At 36.6% G+C, this 17,127-nt stretch overlaps 1 protein-coding gene across 17 annotated transcripts in view; it reads left to right on the top strand.

The window, feature by feature from the left end:
• The window catches only part of PCM1 (pericentriolar material 1), a 90,521-nt gene that overhangs the window by 69,498 nt on the left and 3,896 nt on the right, over positions 1–17,127 (top strand). For 7 of the 17 annotated variants that reach the window (XM_061404275.1, XM_061404282.1, XM_061404289.1 and 4 more), the window contains 10 exons: positions 497–608; positions 2,257–2,418; positions 2,658–2,794; positions 6,468–6,602; positions 7,270–7,467; positions 11,749–11,811; positions 12,073–12,208; positions 12,501–12,661; positions 15,154–15,229; positions 15,548–15,822. In XM_061404275.1, coding sequence (XP_061260259.1) covers positions 497–608; positions 2,257–2,418; positions 2,658–2,794; positions 6,468–6,602; positions 7,270–7,467; positions 11,749–11,811; positions 12,073–12,208; positions 12,501–12,661; positions 15,154–15,229; positions 15,548–15,822 — 1,455 coding nt within the window. The remainder of the gene's footprint in view (positions 1–496; positions 609–2,256; positions 2,419–2,657; positions 2,795–6,467; positions 6,603–7,269; positions 7,468–11,748; positions 11,812–12,072; positions 12,209–12,500; positions 12,662–15,153; positions 15,230–15,547; positions 15,823–17,127) is intronic. The other 10 variants (XM_061404291.1, XM_061404287.1, XM_061404286.1 and 7 more) reach the window with 3 other exon arrangements.

Genomic DNA, 17,127 nt, shown 5'->3' with positions numbered 1-17,127 from the left:
TGGAAATGGTCTTATCTTTAGGAAAGATGGTTGCCTCAGTGCGTATATTTTTCAAAACTCATCAAACTGTACACTTAATGGGTGCATTGTTGTATGTAAATTATATTTCAATAAAAATTTTTAAAAATATAAATGGTGCCGTCAGTGTTTTTCTTCTGATATGAGACAACCAGGTATCATAGTAAAGTATTAGATACTGTTAGAGTTTGAAGGTAGAATCTCCCCGAGGGTGTAGGAGTAATGTTGCCTCTTCCAAGGTAGAGTGTGGTTAGCTGGCACTATGCATTTTCACCTCCGTAATGACAACGTGTTCTGCAAGGCTACTTGATGTTTGATATTCTCTGTGACTCTGCATTCAACCATTCATAACTTCCATTATATCACAGTTTGAAGTGTTTTATGCAAATAGTTTCTATGTTACATTTTTAATATTAATCCATACAATTTTAAAAGCAATACTAGTGACTTTTATTTGTTTTTTTAAACTACAACTTAGGAAACTTTTGAGAAGAACTTTGAGAGAGAAACACATAAAATAAGTGAGCAAAATGATGCTGATAATGCTAGTGTATCTTCAACTTGTGAGCCTTTTGCAACAGATGTTCTGGGTAAGCAGAATTTTTTGTAATCTTAGAACATGACTTTAATAAAATCTTTGAATTGCATTGATAAGGAAACAAAAGTTTAGAAAGGGAAGGTGTGGTAGAAAGAATGTGAACTTAAAACACTACCCATCCATCAGTCTAAATTCAGCCGTCTCTTGACTGTTAACTCTTTGACTTTGGGCCAGTCATCTCATCTTTCTGACTTTCTGCATATACTTAGGAAATGGGGTCTTACTTACCATGCTATGTTCTTGTGGAAAATAAGCAGTTTTCTAGCATGCATAATAGAAGTTCAGAGGAAAGTCATCCCTTGTCAGTTCTGTGAGAAGAGACTGAATGCTCAGTTGCCAGAACAACGACATGCCACATATATTAGGCAATTAATGTTTAATAAATGAATGAAGTCATTTTTTTACTAAATGTTGGATTTCAAAATAAAAATCATCTTAAGATCTTCTAGTTAATCAGTAAGAAGAATTTAGAGGTAGCATTGCCTCATCCAGTCACATCTTCAATAAAAATGTGAACTTGGTAATTTGCAATAAGAACTGAAATTTCTTAGCATATATAATCTATCGTTGGAAACCCAGGCAACTCTAAGGCATGACACATTGTATTTCTTCCATCAGTAGTAAAACAAAAGCTTAGAGAGTCTCATAGATCAGAGAGAAAAAAGCCCCAAGTCCTAAATTTGGAAAGAAAATTAGAGAAAAGAAAGATGTCTAAGTACCTGATTCATTTTCCAGGCTGTAGCATATCAAAATGTCCCCAAGTATTCACTCATTCAGACTTCCAGGACACTTAGTTGTTAGAATAATGTCCTGTAATTCTAGTTTTTGTTTATATGATGAAAACAAGATTTAGATGATTTCAAAAGCCTTTTCCATGACAAAAGAAAAGGGTCAAGCCTTGCTGTATTGTTAGGTACCTTTCAGTAAGCAGTAAGTTTTCCTTTTGCCTTACTAAGTATTAATATGAGGACTCTAAACCCTAGCTCTCTCTAGGAGCTCCCATCTATTAAATATTAACACTTACCAAGTCTGTACTGAGCTCATGTCATTATAGAGAAAAGGTAATCTATAGTCAACCTTCTCCCTTTTTTTTTTTACTTACTGAGTTCTCAAGTGATTTTGAGTTGTACCTACTTAGTTTCATTAGCTGATTGTTTATTTAAAGTTCTTCAACATTAGCTTTGTCTGAAGTGAGCAAAAGAGAATTGGGAAATCTCATTCTTCGGTCTTGTCTTTACCTTAATTGCTTGTATTAGGTTGGATTATTTACATCAGAATTTGCATGATATTTTGAAATTATTTTTTGCTGTACTGTTTATGTGAAATAACATATGGACTTACGAGTCTAAGACCCCTGGGTTCCAATTCTTGATTCTATATTTAACTGGCTGTGAAACCTTGGGCAGTTGCTTAAGTTCTGTGAAAATGAGGGTACTATCATCTACTATATAGGGTTATTTTAAGGATTAAGTACATGTGGTAATACATGCCAAGTACCCAAATAGTACAGTATCTGAAACTTGTTAAGTTAGTTTTTCTTCCCTATATTCAGACATTATATTTTTATTAGTAAATTTTATAGGATACATGAAAAGAGTTTGCTTTTATATTTGCTAGAAATATTTTTGTTCTGTACACAGGTGACACTGTGATTCACTTAGATCAGGCATTAGCCAGAATGAGAGACTACACGCATATGAAGATGGAGGCTGAAAGTAGTCCAGACGTCAGGTGCACCTGCAGGATCGTTGAGGATGACGATGGTGCTGCTGCCACGACCACGATTAGTAATAATTTAGAAGGTGTGTTCTTGAATTGACTAAAAATCCATATATAAAGAACTATGAACCCCACCTGATGTATAATGGGAATTTTTGGACCACTTTTAATTATCAGCGGTACTAGAACTACATGGATGTTCCTTTGTGTTATTTTAGCATAAAATCATCAGAATTCAAGGTTCTTTAGAATTTTGCATAAATGTATACATTTCACATCATAGACTTTATTTGCTAATGTAGCATTTTCTCTTTTAAAATAGAAACTCCTGTTATTGAAAATCATAGTTCCCAGCAACCCGTGAGTGAAGTTGCTACCGTCCCGTGTCCTAGAATTGATACTCAGCAACTGGACCGGCAAATTAAAGCAATTATGAAAGAAGTCATTCCTTTTTTGAAGGTAAGTAATAATTTTTAAAAATAAGTAAGTGTTCTGTTTTATATTTTAAAATTCATGCCAAAGACTCCATCGTAGTAAATTAAGAAAAATAGATAAAAGAAAAAACTAAAATCACTTGTAATTATGTTACCCAGAGATAGCGCCTGTCAGTATTTTGTCAACCTTTCTGTAATATTTTGCCCACATATATGTGCATTCTGCTTTTTTCAAATATTAATGATACCATAAACATCTAGATCACTATTTTTCTATTGCATATTTTTTAATGGTTATACATATACACATTGATTCATTATTCATTCAAAAATTTTTGTGGAATACCTACTTTATGCCAGGTGTTGGGACATAATAATGAACAAGTCAAGGCCTTTGCTCTCATGAAGTTTACATGATAGGATGAGAATATGGGTTTAAAAAAATAAGTAAATATAGAACATATAAGTAGATGTATGTCAGGTAGTCCATGCAGAGAATTAAAATATGGTGATGTGATAGTGTGTTTTTGACTGGACGGTCAGGGAAGTCTTCTTGATTCAAGGAGCATTTACGCAGAGGTGTGAATAAAGAGATGGCTTAAGCCAAGATCATTCCAGACGGAGAAAGGCCTTGAAGTAGAAGCTTGCTTGGCATGTTGAAGAAACTGGAGGAACGACTGTATGGCTATAGGAAAATTCGTGTGAGATGATGTTGGAATAGGAGGAAGGGCCAATTATGCAGACTGTCATAGGCATGGGTCACAGCTTGGATTTTGTTGGAAGTTCGAAGGGTAACTTGTAGGAGATTTTAAGTAAGAGAAACAAAATCTGATGTTTCTGGAGAATTGAGTATAGGGGTCAGAACAACAGTGAGGCAGGCAAGAAATGATCATGACTTAGGTAAGGGTGTGGTACTAAAGATGGGGCACAGTAGACAAATGGGATATATTTTGAAAATCAGCAGATCTTACTAATTGTAGATGGGGTCACCTAAAGCACAGCACTAGATAAGAGAAGGGAGCCTAGAACTAGAACTAGGGCCCAGGATCAGTGATCAAACATAAAGAGGTTGTGCAAAAGCAGAAGAGCCAGAGTTGACTAAGTAGGACTGCCAGTAGTAATATGATTGCTACTGTGAGGGTTGAGTATTCATAGAACAGAATTTCCTGTTAATTATTTTATTAGTTCTTGTTGTTAAATGTTTGTGTTTATTCTCTTCTGGTTTGTTTTTCACTATTATGAAAAATGCTTAAATGATTTAGCTAAATTTAAGTATGCATCCCATTTTTATTTCCTTTGACATAATTCTTAGACATAGAATTTGTAGCTTTAAGGGTATGAATATTTTTAAGACTTTTGAGACATTATGCTACATTGTCCCTCAGAAAGGTTAACAATTTATATTCCTAGCAACAGTGAAACTATAAGACAAGTAAAGCAGTACCATTTTTTGTTTAATAACAAGGAAGAGGGGAGAGAAGGAAAGCCAGGACTGGTTTCTGAGATGGGACTCTTACATTCTCATTTAATGGAAATTTTAAAAAATAGAGATGAAAAGACAATCTTTTCATTCAGAGTTGGGAAAATACAAAATATGTTGTCATTAGGTTCATTTCTTACAACCTGCTTGTACTTGCCAATGTGTTAGATGCTGACAGCAAAAATTTTTATTTCTGTACACTTATATTTCTTCCCTTGGTGGAAGTAATTGCTTTTTTTGGAGTATTTTGAGAGAAGAGAGAAAAAGCAGTTCTAGGAACAGTTTTCTCCAAAGAGGCTTGATAGCCAAGAGAGGAAAGAGGATCCATCTGTCTACGCCCAAATTATTGCATGTAGAAACTAAAAACCTTAGCCTCTTCCTGAGCACCCCCAGCAGCACCAGATGGTTTTGTCTCTGCTTCCTCTTCTAATCTTTCAACTCTCCTGCTAGCATTACTGGTGCTTCGAAGGCTTTGACACTTGCTGATACTTCTGTCTAGAATGCTGTTTTTTCACATGTCTGCATGGCTTTCTCCTTTGAACCCTGAAGGCTTTAATCAAATGTTATTTATTTGGTGAACAGATCTCCCCTTTCCTTACCTGCTTTTCTTTATCTTCATAGTACTTATCACCTTATAACCTATTTAATATTTGCTCATTGATTTTGTCTGTTTCCCTTGTTACATGTAAACTCCATGAAGTCATGAAGAGTTACATCAGAGATAGTTTTGGTCAGTGTCTTACCAGTCCCAGGAATAATACATGCACATAGTAGTATTCAGTAAATACTTATTGAATGTTAGTAAGTGAATTGATCTACCAAACCTTGACTGTGGTTTTTAAACTAGTCAAGTATATAGGTTGAAAACTGTTGGCCTACAGGATCCAGATCAGATTCAGCATTGCCCATAAAACTTCTACAGCCTGATCCCAGCCTTTTAACTGTTCCTTCCACATGCCTTGTATCCTGCTTGACATTGTTCAAAAAGGCACATTGCCCATGTTACTTCCTTTGCCCAGAATGGCCTTTATCCTTCCTCTGTTGGTCTTATCCTTCAGGATTGAGCTGAAATAGTTTTGTATGTATTAGCTGGCAGAATTTCTCCTTCTTTTCCCTGCTCTTGGGAAACTTGGTACCTGTCTTTATAGAGCACTTAAGACAAAGTATCGCGATTTTCTGCTATATACCCCGCCAATAGAACAAGATCTTTCTCAATTTCTTAGTACTTACCCTCAAGAAGGATCTCAGAGACTAGATAAAAGGAATTTGAGGAGATTAAACAAATACATCAATTTCATCAATTATTTTTGTGTCTTTATTAAAATATATTTTTACCCCCTAAAATATTTATATTCCCCTAAATTATAAGAATATATGCTATTTTATTCTATTTAGGTTATTGCTTACTTCCATCTTAGCCATAAACAGAGTAGTATTGCCTTTTTTCTTTTACATTTTTGTGTTCATGTAATGCAATAAATACTTTTAAATGTGTCTTTTTTGTTAAATTAGGTATATTGGTAGTGATATTTATTTGATATGTATAATTATTTTCTAAATGTTAAAAAATATAACTTACCTTCATGTGTAGGGAATGAAACCATCTCAGAAAATTTTGTTGCATTTGCAATTTTGTGTCTGATTCTATTCTTTCATGAGGATTCCCTTGCTAAATTTATCACTTCAGACAATTTCTGAGGCCAACAAAATTAGTAGAACTAATGATCTGATTTCAACTATTATGTCTCGTTTCACTTCAAATCTTGATTTTTTTGGGTAGACTTCAGAGGGCTGCTCAACGTCTTCCAACCCACAGTATGTCAGCAGTGCCAAGGCTAAGGAAAGTTAGCAGATAACACAGGAAATTTGGTGGAAGTTGAAGTATGATTGTGCGATTAGTTGAACTGAACTGCAAATAGGCATACAGGCGATATGGAAACTATGGCAGGAATAGTTCCTTCAAGTACAGAAAGGAAGTAGTGGGAAATGTTGAATCAGCCAGTTTCTTATTGGCTATTATCTGCTATGGTGAATCAAAATTTGCAAACCTTTTAGTGTGTGTAGTGGGGAGTTGGCTGTTCTTATGAACAAAGTCTCCAAATGTGCCTCTAAAAGTTGAGGAGCTTATGCAAGAACAATACACTCTCATATATCATGTGGATTAACACTTTTTACACAATAAGTAAGTTATATCTTAACCAACTAGAATTTTTCTCAGGAGCACATGGATGAAGTATGTTCTTCTCAACTTCTAACCTCAGTAAGACGCATGGTTTTGGTCCTTACTCAGCAAAACAATGAGAGCAAAGAGTTTGTAAAGTTCTTTCATAAGCAGCTTGGAAGTATATTACAGGTAAGAGCTTGTACTTATATGACTTACCAGTATGTACCATGTGGTTAGGACTCCCTGCCCCCCCCCCCCCCCCATTTTCTGGCATTACACAATTTATTCAAGTAGATGTTCATTCTAGCATCTGTTTGGGATGATGCTGTAATACTTTTTAGGTTATTCCTTACTTAATTAAAAAATACTGTATTAGGCCCTGTGTCTTCATTTAACTTTACCATCTCTAAGGCTTTTTCCAACTCTAATAAAATTTTGTTTTGATTTTTCCTCTACCTAAGAACAACATTTCAAGTTTGGAATGTTTAGAAAGTATTCCTTGGTATTTTCTAAAATAATTTTTTTTCTTTTTTTTTTTTTTTACCAATCTGGGAAATTGTAGAAACTGGAAACTATTGATAGTAGAGACTTCTTGGGCTGTAACAGTAACTAAATTATGTAATAGTAGTGCTTCCTAACTGGGGGCAGGACTAGCAAGAGTCCTGCTTAGTAATATTCACCTATTGTGTTTTAGCCTATCTTGGACATTAGTTTTAAGTTTTTCAGTACTAAAAAGTTACAAAATTGTTTTTCTCTTCATGAGTATTATAATTCAAATTTGTTAATCATCTGTATTTCTCTACCCACAGTTAAAGTTTGGTATAATCTTAAAGTGATTTGGTTTGTCTTTGAATAGGATTCACTGGCAAAATTTGCTGGCAGAAAACTGAAGGATTGTGGAGAAGATCTTCTTGTAGAGATATCTGAAGTGTTATTTAATGAATTGGCTTTCTTTAAGCTCATGCAAGATTTGGATAATAATAGTGTAACTGTTAAACAGAGATGCAAAAGGAAAATAGAAGCTGCTGGAGTGATACAGTCTTATGCAAAAGAGGTAAATGACATTCATTTTGATATAGAAATAGTTGTAATTAGTGTATAAATGTCCTTTTTGATCTTTATGAGTAAATAAAATCATACTTGACCTCACCGAAGCATTTTTTTTTTTTTTTGTAATGTGAGTTAATCAGATTATAAGTCAATAACGTAACACCAGCCACTTACTGAATCTCAGTAACAGCAGTGGCTCGAGATCAGGGATGCTCAAGACAGGAACAGGTGGCAGGGGATTGTCAAGTATCTACTTCATGTTATGGCCGCTTATCCAGAGAGAGAGGACTGGGATCTGGCCATTGGCCAGCTGCCTGCCGTGGCTATTGTTAATCACAGTAGATGCCCCAGGAGTGTTAGCACCTCAGCCAACACACATGCTTGTTATTAGTTAGGCCATGGTTGCACATCCCTGTAGCTACTATGCCCTGTTGAATTAGTCTTGATCACATATGAAATTGGATGTTTTTTCCCCTCAGCTGAGGCCTCAGTTCAGTCAGTCAGTTGAGTCGCTCAGTCATGTCTGACTCTTTGCAACCCCATGAATCGCAGCACGCCAGGCCTCCCTGTCCATCACCAACTCCTGGAGTTCACTCAGACTCAGGTCCATCGAGTCGGTGATGCCATCCAGCCATCTCATCCTCTGTCGTCCCCTTCTCCTCCTGCCCCCAATCCCTCCCAACATCAGTCTTCTCCAGTGAGTCAACTCTTCGCATGAGGTGGCCAAAGTACTGGAGTTTCAGCTTCAGCATCATTCCCTCCAAAGAAATCCCAGGGCTGATCTCCTTCAGAATGGACTGGTTGGATCTCCTTGCAGTCCAAGGGACTCTCAAGAGTCTTCTCCAACACCACAGTTCAAAAGCATCAATTCTTCAGTGCTCAGCCTTCTTCACAGTCCAACTCTCACATCCATACATGACCACAGGAAAAACCATAGCCTTGACTAGACGGACCTTTGTTGCCAAAGTAATGTCTCTGCTTTTTAATATGTTGTCTAGGTTGGTCATAACTTTCCTTCCAAGGAGTAAGTGTCTTTTAATTTCATGGCTGAAATCACCATCTGTAGTGATTTTGGACACTGACACTGACACTGTCTCCACTGTTTGCCTGTCTGTTTGCCTTGAAGTGATGGGACCAGATGCCATGGTCTTTGTTTTCTGAATGTTGAGCTTTAAGCCACCTTTTTCGCTCTCCTCTTTCACTTTCATCAAAAGGCTTTTTAGTTTGTCTTCACTTTCTGCCATAAGGGTGGTGTCATCTGCATATCTGAGGTTATTGATATTTCTCCCGGTAATCTTGATTCCAGCTTGTGCTTCTTCCAGCCCAGTGTTTCTCATGATGTACTCTGCATAGAAGTTAAATAAGAAGGGTGACAATATACAGCCTTAACGTACTCCTTTTCCTATTTGGAACCAGTCTGTTCCATGTCCAATTCTAACTGTTGCTTCCTGACCTACATACAGGTTTCTCAAGAGGCAGGTCAGGTGGTCTGGTATTCCCATTTCCTTCAGAATTTTCCACAGTTTATTATGATCCACACAGTCAAAGGCTTTGGCATAGTTAATAAAGCAGAAGTAGATGTTTTTTCTGGAACTCTCTTGCTTTTTCAATGATCCAGCAGATGTTGGCAATTTGATCTCTGGTTCCTCTGCCTTTTCTAAAACCAGCTTGAACATCTGGAATTTCACGGTTCACATATTGCTGAAGCCTGGCTTGGAGAATTTTGAGCATTACTTTGCTAGCGTGTGAGATGAGTGCAATTGTGCGGTAGTTTGAGCATTCTTTGGCATTGCCTTTCTTTGGGATTGGAATGAAAACTGACCTTTTCCAGTCCTGTGGCCACTGCTGACTTTTCCAAATTTGTGGGCATATTGAGTGCAGCACTTTCACAGCATCATCTTTCAAGATTTGAAATAGCTCCACTGGAATTCCATCACCTCCACTAGTTTTGTTCATAGTGATGCTTTCTAAGGTCCACTTGACTTCACATTCCAGGATGTCTGGCTCTAGATGAGTGATCACACCATCGTGATTATATGGGTCGTGAAGATGGTTTTTGTACAGTTCTTCTGTGTATTCTTGCCACCTCTTCTTAATATCTTCTGCTTCTGTTAGGTCCATACCATTTCTGTCCTTTATTGAGCCCATCTTTGCATGAAATGTTCCCTTGGTATCTCTAATTTTCTTGAAGAGATTTCCAGTCTTTCCCATTCTGTTGTTTTCCTCTATTTCTTTGCATTGATTGCTGAGGAAGGCTTTCTTATCTCTCCTTGCCATTCTTTGGAACTCTGCATTCAGATGCTTATATCTTTCCTTTTCTCCTTTGCCTTTCGCTTCTCTTCTTTTCACAGCTATTTGTAAGGCTTCCTCAGACAGCCATTTTGCTTTTTTGCATTTCTTTTCCATGGGGATGGTCTTGATCCGTGTCTCCTGTACAATGTCACGAACCGCCATCCATAGTTCATCAGGCACTCTATCAGATCTAGTCCCTTAAGTCTATTCCTCACTTCCACTGTATAATCATAAGGGATTTGATTTAGGTCATACCTGAATGGTCTAGTGGTTTCCCCCACTTTCTTCAATTTAAGTCTGAAGTTGGCAATAAGGAGTTCATGATCTGAGCCACAGTCAGCTCCCTGTCTTGTTTTTGCTGACTGTATAGAGCTTCTCCATCTTTGGCTGCAAAGAATATAATCAGTTTGATTTTGGTGTTGACCATCTGGTGATGTCCATGTGTAGAGTCTTCTCTTGTGTTGTTGGAAGAGTGTGTTTGCTGTGACCAGTGCGTTCTCTTGGCAAAACTCTTATTAGTCTTTGCCCTGCTTCATTCCATATTCCAAGGCCAGATTTGCCTGTTGCTCCAAGGTGTTTCTTGACTTCTACTTTTGCATTCCAGTTCCCTATAATGAAAAGGACATCTTTTTGGGGTGTTAGTTCTAAAAGTTTTTGTAGGTCTTCATAGAACCGTTCAACTTCAGCTTCTTCAGTGTTACTGGTTGGGGCATAGACTTGGTTTACTGTGATACTGAATGGTTTGCCTTGGAAACAAACAGAGGTCATTCTGTCTTTTTTGAGATTGAGGCCTACCAGGAGGCTTTCCCCCGAGACACCAGCACCCTTTTCTTGACTCTAATCATAAGAGGAAAAACAGGTCAAGACCCAAAACATAAAGAGAGAACCCTTCTTGCAGAAATCCAAAGTAGGTAAAATCAGGCAGGCCACCTTTTTCAGGCTTTGCGTAATGTTTTTCTTCTAGACATAAGTTTCAGATAATTTCAGCCATTACTTAGAGCTTGAAGAAAATAGAACAGGATGATATGATAAAAATGATAGAGAGGACTGCTTTCGATGGCAGAATCAAGAGGCTCCTTCAGGGGATGAAATGTGAGCTAAGCTATGGAAAGACAAGAGTTTATAATGAAGATGAGAGGAGAGAACTGTTAAGTGTAACAGTTCCAGGCAGAGAGAACCATTAAGTGTAAAAACTTCAAAGTAGGATTGAGTGTTTTGGGGAAGAGAGAAACCAGGGAGGCAGGAACACTTTAAATGAGGTGAGCCTGTAGGAGATGAAGTCACAGAGGTAAATAGGACAAGTTTGTGAAATCTTAGAAACTGTTGTAGGGACCTTATATTTTATTTTATTCTAAGCATGATGGAAACTCACAGGAAAGTTTGAGAGAGGGGAGTGTGCTAATCTCAGTTAAGATTTGTCAGGCTTCGTTTATTGAGTAGGAATTGTAGGTGAGTAGAGAGAGAAGCAGAGAGACTTCTTGGAAGGTTGTTGCAGTTGTCCATGTAAGAAGTGTCTCAGCTCTTATGTAAGAAGTGGGTGAGTAAGAAGTGTCTCAGCTCTGAATGTGTAACAGTACGTACATTAGGATGATTGAGTCACATGCAGTCTAGTAGTTCAGATGTGGATAATAAACATAAAGTACAGGCTGATTCTGACTTGTGCATTTTGGTGAATGAAGGGCAATTTACTGAGATTAGGAAGACTGAAGGGAGACGGGGGTTTTAGAAGGAAAGGAATCAAGATTTTTGTTTTGGATTTAGTAAGTTTGTGATGTTTCTTAGATATCCAAGGAGATGTCAGGTAGACCGTGTTGCTTTTTGTTTTTCTTCATTTAAAAGATTTATTTAATAAGAGTTGAATTTATATTTCTAAGAAAACAGTAATCTCTTTGGATGATGGTTTAAGAATGCAGGATTTGTTAAAGTTTACTGAGTACTTAAGTGTGATAATGAATGATCACCCCTGAATTCTGCCTAACCGATTTGCTTATAGGCCAAAAGGATTCTTGAAGGAGATCACAGTTCACCTGCTGGAGAAATTGATGATGAAGACAAAGTATGTGCTAATTCAGTGGCTTTTGAAACAAAAGATTAAATAATTTTAGTAGCTTTTACCTTAATAGTAGAGAGCAAAGTAGATCATAAAATGTCCTTTCTTCTGACAGAGTTTTATTTTCTTTTAAAAACAACTAAATTTAAAATCATTCTTTATATTTTTTAATTAGATAATGACTTACTAATTTTTATGATAGACTTACTATATACCTTTAAAAAATGTACTTTAAGGAATTAATTACTCAAATTTATTTGTGGCTAGGACAAGGATGAGACGGAAACAGTTAAGCAGACTCAAACGTCTGAGGTTTATGATGGTGACGGCCCCAAAAATGTGAGATCTGATATTTCTGATCAAGAGGATGATGAAGAAAGTGAAGAATGTCCAGTGTCTATTAGTAAGTCTGAAGGCTCTAGACTAGGTTTATGCATTAGTTCTTTACAGATCACTTATTGAAACAGTTTGTTGCAGTGGAATGAATATAGAATTAGGTGTTAGACAACTGTGAATTTCAGTGTGACCCTGACTAAGTTCCCTGTCCTTTCAGCAGCAGTTTCCTAGCACTTACGGGTTTGAAGGTTTCAGACGCTGTATGTGAGGCACTTGCACAGTGTGGCATGCAATAAATGGCAGCTGCTAGGAAGGAAGTGCTGGAACTTTTACTTAAAGTTGTGTGTTGATCGACCTAGGTTTGTCCAAAGCTGAAACTCAGGCTTTGACTAATTACGGAAGTGGAGAAGATGAGAATGAAGATGAAGAGATAGAAGAATTTGAAGAGGGACCTGTAGATGTCCAGACGTCACTTCAGGCTAACACTGAAACTACAGAAGAAAATGAACACGATGATCAGGTATTCCAGTGCAGACTCACACACTCTTCACCATTCTTCCTGTGACACCTAACAGCACGTTCTTTTTAAACATGCTAAAATCAACAGCTTCCCCATTCTCATTTTCATGAATATAGACTTCTTCAATATCCTTATTAAAATCTAAAACACTTATTTTTTTTTATTCAGCAATGTTTTTACATTTAAAGCACTTAAAATATTTTAATAACAAATCCTGAAAACTATGTGATGACTTTAGATTTTTATTTTTAACTTAAGTTTTTTCTAGTTTTACATGGAAGTAGTATGTAACAAAATAAAATCATTCCCCTTCCTATCCTCACCTCAGCCTGCCCCAGAGGCAAAACTTTGTGTGATTTCTTCTGCTGTTTACCCTCTATCTAAATAATATGTGTGTGTATTTATTTATTCGTGTATGTGTTAGATGTTACCTTTTGAATTCTATTATAGCAGGTGAAGACTCTCAGGTCACATATGATTCCTCATTTAAGCACGTCTTTTAATTAAATCTGTTTTAATCAAATATTTAGATTTCAATGAACCATGCCAATATTACTGGCTGTTGAGCTAAGCAAATAGTGTTTACTGCTTAGTCTTGTACACTTTTTTCACCCGAATTTAAAAACTGTCTCAATTCTTTATTTATTTTCTTTGATCACGTACCCAAGTGCTTGCTCTGGCCACCAGTAGCTTAATAAATCTCTCAGAATTTTCTTCATGAACCAGTCAGTCAGTTTTGTCCTTTCCGGAGCTTTCTTCCTTCCTGCTCCATTCTGGGTTTGGCTCTTCTTTAGACCTATAGATAGCTACCAGCTAGGGAATCCCCTCTTTCGTACTTTAAGGTCTCAGTTTCTGGAATCAAATCTTGCCTTTCTCTTCCTTGGTTTATCACCTAATTTTGGTGGAACACATCTTCCAGTCACTCTCTAAGAAAGAGTGCAAAACATATCTTGACTTTTTTTTTCCCCCTGCTCAATGTCTGACTCTTTTAGACTCCATGGACTATAGCCCACCAGCCAGTGAGTAACCATTCCTTTCTCTAGTTGCCATTTTATATTGTCTAAGAAAACTCAGTATTTCTGTGTTGAAAATCATTTCCGCTCAGGTCTTTGAAGGCCTTTCTTAGTTCTGATTTTTCATATATGTCCTTTTTTTTTTTTATAACTCTAGAAGTTTTTTTCACCTGGAGTTCTGAAATTTTACAGTGATAATATACATTGTTGCTGGTCTTTTTTATTCACTACACTAGGTGTACTCAGTTGTCTTTTTAATCTGTAGCATGTTTTTCAGGTTTGGTAAATTTTCTTTAATTTCTTCCTCACCATTTTCTCTTCTTTTCTTCTGAAATAAATGTTATCAGATGTTAATTGGCCCTATTTTCTCCTTTTCATTTTATTGACCCATTGATCTGTTTTATCACTTTCTGGGAGATTTATTTGACCTTAACTCTATGGTATTATTTTTAGTTCAACTGTCATAGTTTTAATTTCTAAGTACTTTTTTCTGATTGTTACTTCTTTTTAGCACCCTTTTACTTCATGGGAGCAGTATTTTCTCTTACCCACACATAAAGGCTTTCTCCACATATCCAGTCTGCCTTTGGTGCTGACATTAAAGAATAATACACCAAAAAGCCAGTTGGAATTCTTTTGGGCTTTACTGTGGGGCAGCCAAGTAGATAACTCTTTGATAGAAAATCCTAAATGGCAATTCCTATTGGAATAGTTTAATTTCTCCAAAGTAGGGAGGGTCTGCCCATCTTCTGCCTGGTAGGAGGTCCCTCTCCTTGGCTGTTGGTGTTCTGAACTTGGGTGCAGGGTTAGGGCTGAGGGTCCCACCATTATACAGCCTTAGGCTAGATCTTCCGTTTCATTTTGACACTGTATCCTGTCACTCATGCTTTCCACAGCCTGTCCCTTCCACGGTGCCCCCAAGTCTGAGACTCACTAGCTAATTTCCTCCAAAATATAATTTCCAATTTTCTGTTGAGCCTGGGGAGGGAATCTTAAGTGTCCACGTTTTTCTCAAGCAGCTTCAAACAACCTTCAGCACCACCCCCTTGTCACCGACTCCCACCCCACCACTGTACTCCTTCCTTCCTAGAATCTGGGGCATCCAATTATGAGGTGAATCTTCAATTTTCTCTCCTCCTACAGATAGCAGTTAGCTTGTTCATCCTTCTCTCCTTTCCTTCAGTTAACATCTACATATAAGCAAGTATCTTTTAGTTTCATTTAATACAGAGTCAGGTCTGAAAAAAATAATAGTAAAATCTATACTACTCCAGTTCTTTGTGTTATTTGAAGTTAAGAAAAGTAAACTTTTTAAACTTAGCCATCTTGAAATTGCAACCACAGCCTTCTTGAAACACTTCTAGAAGATTATTTTAAAATTTCCTTGTATGAAGGTCTCAGGTTGGAAATACCATCCATCTCCTGTATAGTGACTATATATTTAGGTCCCACTATTAAGACATTATTTTTTCCTTCTAGGTTCCACAGCATGATTTTGAAAAATCATCAGAAAGCAAAAATGTCCCATCAGAACAAGAACCCACTACTAGTAAAGGTAAAAAAAAGTTTAAAATTTGCATTTTAAAATTATCTGCAGTGTGTCCTTTATGTGCTTAAAAACAAAGAAATCTAAATTCTTAGCTAATGGAAGTTTGAAGGTATTTTGGACCTGATACATGTCTTTTTTCTCTCCCTAAATCCTGTGTAGAAAATGCTAGGGCTTTGTTTCTGCAAACATCTGTTAAAGAAAAGTTGATAAATACTTAAACACAAATTTTGTAAGGAAAGTAGTCTGATTATACATTTATACATTTTAGTCTTTATTTGGCGCATTAGTAAAACTTAATGACAGTTGCATAACACTAATGTTAAGACTTTCTTTTGATGACAGGTGACCAGGATAGCACTCCTGTGAAGCCCTGTTACCTCAATATCGTGGAAAATGAGCAACCTTTAAATAGCCCTGTCCAGAAGGACACTCTCACTACCATCGACTCGTCCAGTCAGCCTAACCCTTTGCCTTTACCTTTAACTGAAATTGAAACCTTGGTGCCTAGAGTCAAAGAAGTGAAATCTGCTCAGGAGACTCCTGAAAGTTCTTTGGCTGGAAGTCCTGATACTGAATCTCCAGTGTTAGTGAATGACTATGTAGGTATCGTGTGCATTTCATTTCTGTGCCCCTTTCTTCATTTGCAGGTTAACATTTCTCGTATGTAAACACAATTCCACTTTGCGTTTGGGTTTAGAAACTGTTGGAGCATACTTATTTCTCATTCAGACTTATTTTAAACTCAAACAGAAGAGTGATAGTGAACGAAGATGACCATTTCAAAACCTACAATTCTACTTTTCATACTTTTGAGAACCAAAGAGATGAATTGTATGTGGTAACCTTGAGAGAGTTCATTTGACAGCAGTAGAGTCCCTGTCTATTTATAGTGAATGACGAAAAAGTAAGCTAGCAAATTTGCATTTATAATGTAAGTACATAAGTTTAGGTTTTCTCCAGACATTTGTTTCAATTTAATTTTATAGCCAATAGGTTGTTTTTTGGGTCCTTGGGTTGTGTATGTTTTATATACTTTGTCTTGTGGGTAAAAATGAAGGGATTTGTAATAATGTTCTTTAAGTCTAAAGAACATGTTTCACATATTTTTTAATCAACATCAGTTTTCTTCCAAAAGATGTTTTTATAATATAATTTCAAAGCTTCTCAGCAAAAGGGGGTATTTCAGAAACAGTAGAAAGAGTATCTTAATTGTTTTATTTGCTTCACTAACAGTAAAAATTTTCCATTGAAAACTGTAAAAGTCACTTATTAGGTTTCTTACTGTTATTATTTGATGAGTGCATAGAATTGCTACAGAAGGGATTTGCTCAAAATTTACTTGAAGTTAGATCATAGAAGGTCCTGAAGGATTTTGGATTTTAGGCAGGGAACACTATTAAAGGTCTTGCGCAAGAAAGTGAAATGGTCAGAGTCACGGATTTTGAAGATGAATCCGATGACTGTATAAGAAGTGTTGTTGAGGAGTCAGAGTTGAGAGTCTCCAATATCATATAAATACAAATTGAGCTGAACGAGAGAGGAATGGGTGAGAAATGTTTCAGGAAAAAGAAGAACTTAAGGTTTCCACTTGGGTAATTGGTAGAGTGATGATACTATTAAAAATCAAAAAACTGGGAGAAAACGCTTCAGGTTTCTGAAAAACAGTGTGAGGTGATTTTTAATAACTTTTGTGAATTACTAAATTCGCACCTAATCTTTCTGTTTGAGCTTCCAGAGTTGATATTGAAAATCTGTGTTTACTTATATTCTTCTGAGTACAGCTCTGATGCATTCTGTTAACATATCAAGAAATGAGGGTTGTTGTAATTATTTTAGCCCTCAATGTAACTACTACTGTTTCTTCCTTTAACCTGTATGAATAGGCTCTTTGTAAAATGGGTGCA

The sequence above is a fragment of the Bos javanicus genome, chromosome 27 (genome assembly GCF_032452875.1).
Source record: "Bos javanicus breed banteng chromosome 27, ARS-OSU_banteng_1.0, whole genome shotgun sequence".
Taxonomy (NCBI): Eukaryota; Metazoa; Chordata; class Mammalia; order Artiodactyla; family Bovidae; genus Bos; species Bos javanicus.
Note: the sequence above shows the minus strand (reverse complement) of the source record. Positions and strands in the feature narration are given on the sequence as shown.